The sequence below is a fragment of the Anneissia japonica genome, unplaced genomic scaffold (assembly GCF_011630105.1).
Source record: "Anneissia japonica isolate Jap-2015-1 unplaced genomic scaffold, ASM1163010v1 scaffold287918_len31070_cov94, whole genome shotgun sequence".
Taxonomy (NCBI): Eukaryota; Metazoa; Echinodermata; class Crinoidea; order Comatulida; family Comatulidae; genus Anneissia; species Anneissia japonica.
The window spans coordinates 26,877-31,092 of NW_022719423.1; the positions used below are offsets into that span (position 1 = coordinate 26,877).

The 4,216-nt window shown below is 33.3% G+C and overlaps 1 protein-coding gene across 1 annotated transcript in view; it reads left to right on the forward strand.

Moving 5' to 3' along the window:
* Positions 1-4,143, forward strand: part of LOC117110889 — a gene marked incomplete at its 3' end in the record, with an annotated part of 12,066 nt that extends 7,923 nt beyond the window's left edge. The window contains exon 7 of the mRNA XM_033253719.1: positions 4,054-4,143. Within this exon, the coding sequence (XP_033109610.1) occupies positions 4,054-4,143 (90 nt within the window). The remainder of the gene's footprint in view (positions 1-4,053) is intronic.
* Between the last annotated feature and the right edge of the window lie 73 nt (positions 4,144-4,216).

The window sequence follows — 4,216 nt, forward strand, 5'->3', positions numbered from 1 at the left end:
TGAGGGCTGCTCCCATTGAATATGTAATGCCTCCTTTATTTTAAGATGATGAATTGATGGGGCGGAGTCAAGAATACGGAAACAGTCCTCACTACAAGTTTGCATGCATTTGCGTGAATTCTTAAGGTGTTTTAATATGTGAGAGTTCCTATCCACTGCCAAGTGCTCGCGCACGCGTGTTGAGAAGTGTCGGCTAGTTTCTCCGACATAGCTGGCATTACAGTCAGCACACACAAATTTATATACAACACGAGAGCGGAGACCGGCAGGGACGGGATCCTTCACTGAAAACAAATTTTTGATTTTGAATGAAGAAAAAACCAACTTAAATTCAAAATCGTTACATAATTGCTTAGAAAGGAAACGAATTTTATGAGAGGCAATCTTAGAAAAAGGGCCGATATATGGGATTTTGAAATAAAGGGTGGTGGTGGGTGTGGTATCTTATTATTATTATTATTATTATTATTATTATTATTATTATTATTATTATTATTATTATTATTATTGTTCTCAAAGTACAAATTACAATCTCATCAAAGCAATGTACACATATAGAATATATATAAATATTATTATTTTAATAGTAGTATTATGCTTATTTCTTATTGTTGAAATCATTAATAATATTATGTATATATTATTACTGTATTGTATTTCTGTTATTTAAAAATTATATTTTAATATTAGAATGAATTACATTGTTAGTACTCTTTTATTATAATATTATTTATAATATTTTTATTACCACTATTGATATCATTACAGTATTATCATCATCCGTCATTATCATCCTCATCCTATTCGTCATCATCATTCTCATTGTTGTCTAATCATCATAATCATCCTTACTATCATCGATCGTTGTAATCATCACCATCATCATCTTTTCTTCATCATCATCCTCATCATCATATTCATCCTCATCCATCATCCTCATCATCATCAATGGCATAGCCAGCTATTGGCACAGTGGGACATTCCCACACCATTTTTTCCAATGGGTCCACAAAAAATGGGTCCACATTTTAAAAATTGGTCCAAATTATGTAATTTTATGCATAAAATGGATCCAGATTCCTAATATTTAGTTAAATATGGGTAAAATGTAAGAAAATGGGTCCAGATATTTAACATTTTTGCGTAAAATGGGTCCACATTGTTTGAATTTACACGTAAAGTGGGTCCACTCTGATATTGTCCCACACCGTTTGAAAAATGATTGATTGATTGATTGATCCTCATCCATCATCGTCATCCTCATCACCATCCTCACCAATAGGCTTATTGTTAACACCATCACCTTCATCCTACTAATAATCCTCATCCATCATCATCCTTATCCTCATCATCACCAACCTCATCCTTATCCTACTTACCATCATCACTCATTCATCATCATAGTCCTCACCATCATCATCATTGTCAATATCATCCTCATCATCATCCTCATTACAATCATCATCTATCATCATCATCCATCATTATCCTTGTCCTCATCATCAACCACATCATCATCCTTATTAATCATTATCAATCATCATCCTCATCATGAGGATGATAATAAAGAGGATGAGGACGACAAGAATGAAGATGAGGTTAAGGGGCAGAGGGGATGTTTCTCATCATTCGTCATCATTAACTTCATCAACATCATTCTCATCAATCATCCTCATCATTATCACGATCATCCTCATCAACGACCATTATCATCAATCATAATCATCATTATCCTTATTTTCATCATCTTCAAACTCATCATCCAAATCCTTCTCCTCATTATCATCATTATCCTCACCATCCTTATCAGCATCATTTTCATCATTATCCTTTTCATCATCAATCACCATCATCATCATGAGGATGATGAAGATGAGGACGACGAGAATGAAGATAAGGACAAGGGTGAGGATGAGAGGGATGATTTTCATCATTCATCATCATTATCATTCTCATCAATCATTAATTCTATCATTCTCATCACCATCATCACTATCATTATCATCAACAACCATTATCATCAATCATAAGCACCATCATCTTCTTCCTCACCATCATCCTCATCATCTTTCTTCTCCTCGTTATCATCATCAACATCCTTCTTATAATGGGGAATATAATGATGATGGGGATGACAATAAGGAAGATGATGATGATAATAATAATAATGACATCAGTATATTAAGAATAACAGTACTAACGCTAATATTAATGTAAATTATAAACTATAAATTTTTTTAAACACATAAGAATAATGATATACTATATTAATAATATTATAGAGTAACAACATAATAGTATACTAATGATGATGAAGAAAAATGTAGTGTAGAAAGATTAAATTTAAATAGGGAAACATTTCCTTTAATTTTGATAGTCGTAGTCTTGGAATTTGGTGTGTTGACTTCATCATTCCAAATTTACTTGGGAGGTGGGGAATTCCCGTCTGACAGGCCTAGACTCCCAACGTCCGACGCCACGACGAGGTCACCACACCACAAATAATGATTTGCTTATCCATATAACATTATTTTGATATATTTTGGCTTAAAAGCAAAATTTTGGGTCATACAAAGCTAAAAAAACTCTCCCATAAGCCAAGGGAAGTTTATTCCGGGACTCTGACCGAGGGTCTAGTCGGCCCTGTGTTTGGACCCACCCTATCACTAAACGACTATAATGGGTAAGTATTTAACTAAGGTCCTGTCAGTTTTGACAGTTATAGAAAAAAAAAAGGTAAAAGTGACTAAAAACATAAACATTTTTCCCATATCCCCATCCAAAAATTGGTATTTTAAAGCAAAATTTCACTATTTCGTTTTTTCGTTGGGTTAACTTTGTTTTTTTTTTATTCCTGTATGTATAATATTGTATTGGGATTGTATTGTACTTTGATAACAATAAAATTATTTTTACATTAAAAACATAGTTTTTCCCACCTTAATGGACGCCATCTTGGAATTTAACATGATAATGTCATCATTCTGATCAAATTTTTAAATGAGAGTGATGAGTAACTATTTAGCCAAGTTGTTGTTACATTTCATATTCACAGTATATGTAAAAGTGACCAAAAACATAAATTTATTTCCCCTACCCCCATCTTAAATAGTTAAAAATAGGGTATTTTAGGTCAAAAATTTCAAAGTGCTGTAAAAAAAATTGCCCAAGCCCTAGGCATGGGGACTTTCTTTCTGAGACACTATAGGGTGCGCGTGCCTTTATGAGAAAAAGCGTGTAAAGATAAAATTGGTTTTTGGCACATGAAGTAGGTAAAGTGAATACATCAAAGACAATTAAGTTTTATTTTCTACGGTACATCACAGCGATTAATTAGATCGATAATAATGAATTTTACATAATTTATAAGAGTGTCACATCCGGCAATCTTCAGTAAAATTTCCCCAAATTTTACCACCTCAGCCACAAATTACAGTGGTGGGGTTTAGGTGAATGTGGCCACACAGCTTTGAGGTAGGTCAAGTAAAGAAAATACAATTAAAAAATTGGGGTTTTTTTATGGTACATCACTCATAATAATTAGATCGCTGTGTTCAAAAATCCATGATTAAAAATCATGAGAAATTTGCTGGCGCTTCATCTAGACATGATGGTGTGATGATGATGAATTTCACTATATAAAAGTGTCATTTCCAGCCATCTAAAGGTACTATTTCCTCAAATATTCTCACCCACCACAGCCCAAACCATGGTGGGACAGAGGTGGTTGTGGACTCACTGCTTTAAAGTAGGTAAAGTAAATACATCAAAGAGAATGTTTTTTAAGTTATATTTCTATGGTTCATCACACATACTACTTAGATCTTTATGGTTGCCGAAAATCGACGATAAAAAAAAAAAACAAGATCATGAAAATTTGTTGGCGCTTCATTTTGACTTTATAATGATATATTTATGTGATGATGATGAATTTTACTATGTGTCATTTCCGGCCATCTGAGGTACTAATTCTTCAATTTTTTGCACGCACTCCTACCGCCAAATCCTGCATCCGCCGCAGAACGTCTTAACAATTCCTACAATTTGTTTTAGACTTCACTGACAAGCGATGTGTATTTGATTGAGTTCAATTTGATGGAAAATATGCAAGGAAGGAAAAGGAAGTGTAGAGTCTCTAGAATGGTAAATCTTTAATATTTCTTCCACAGTATTTTGACATACATTGCAGTCGGTATTTCATATAGCTAATTGTTTT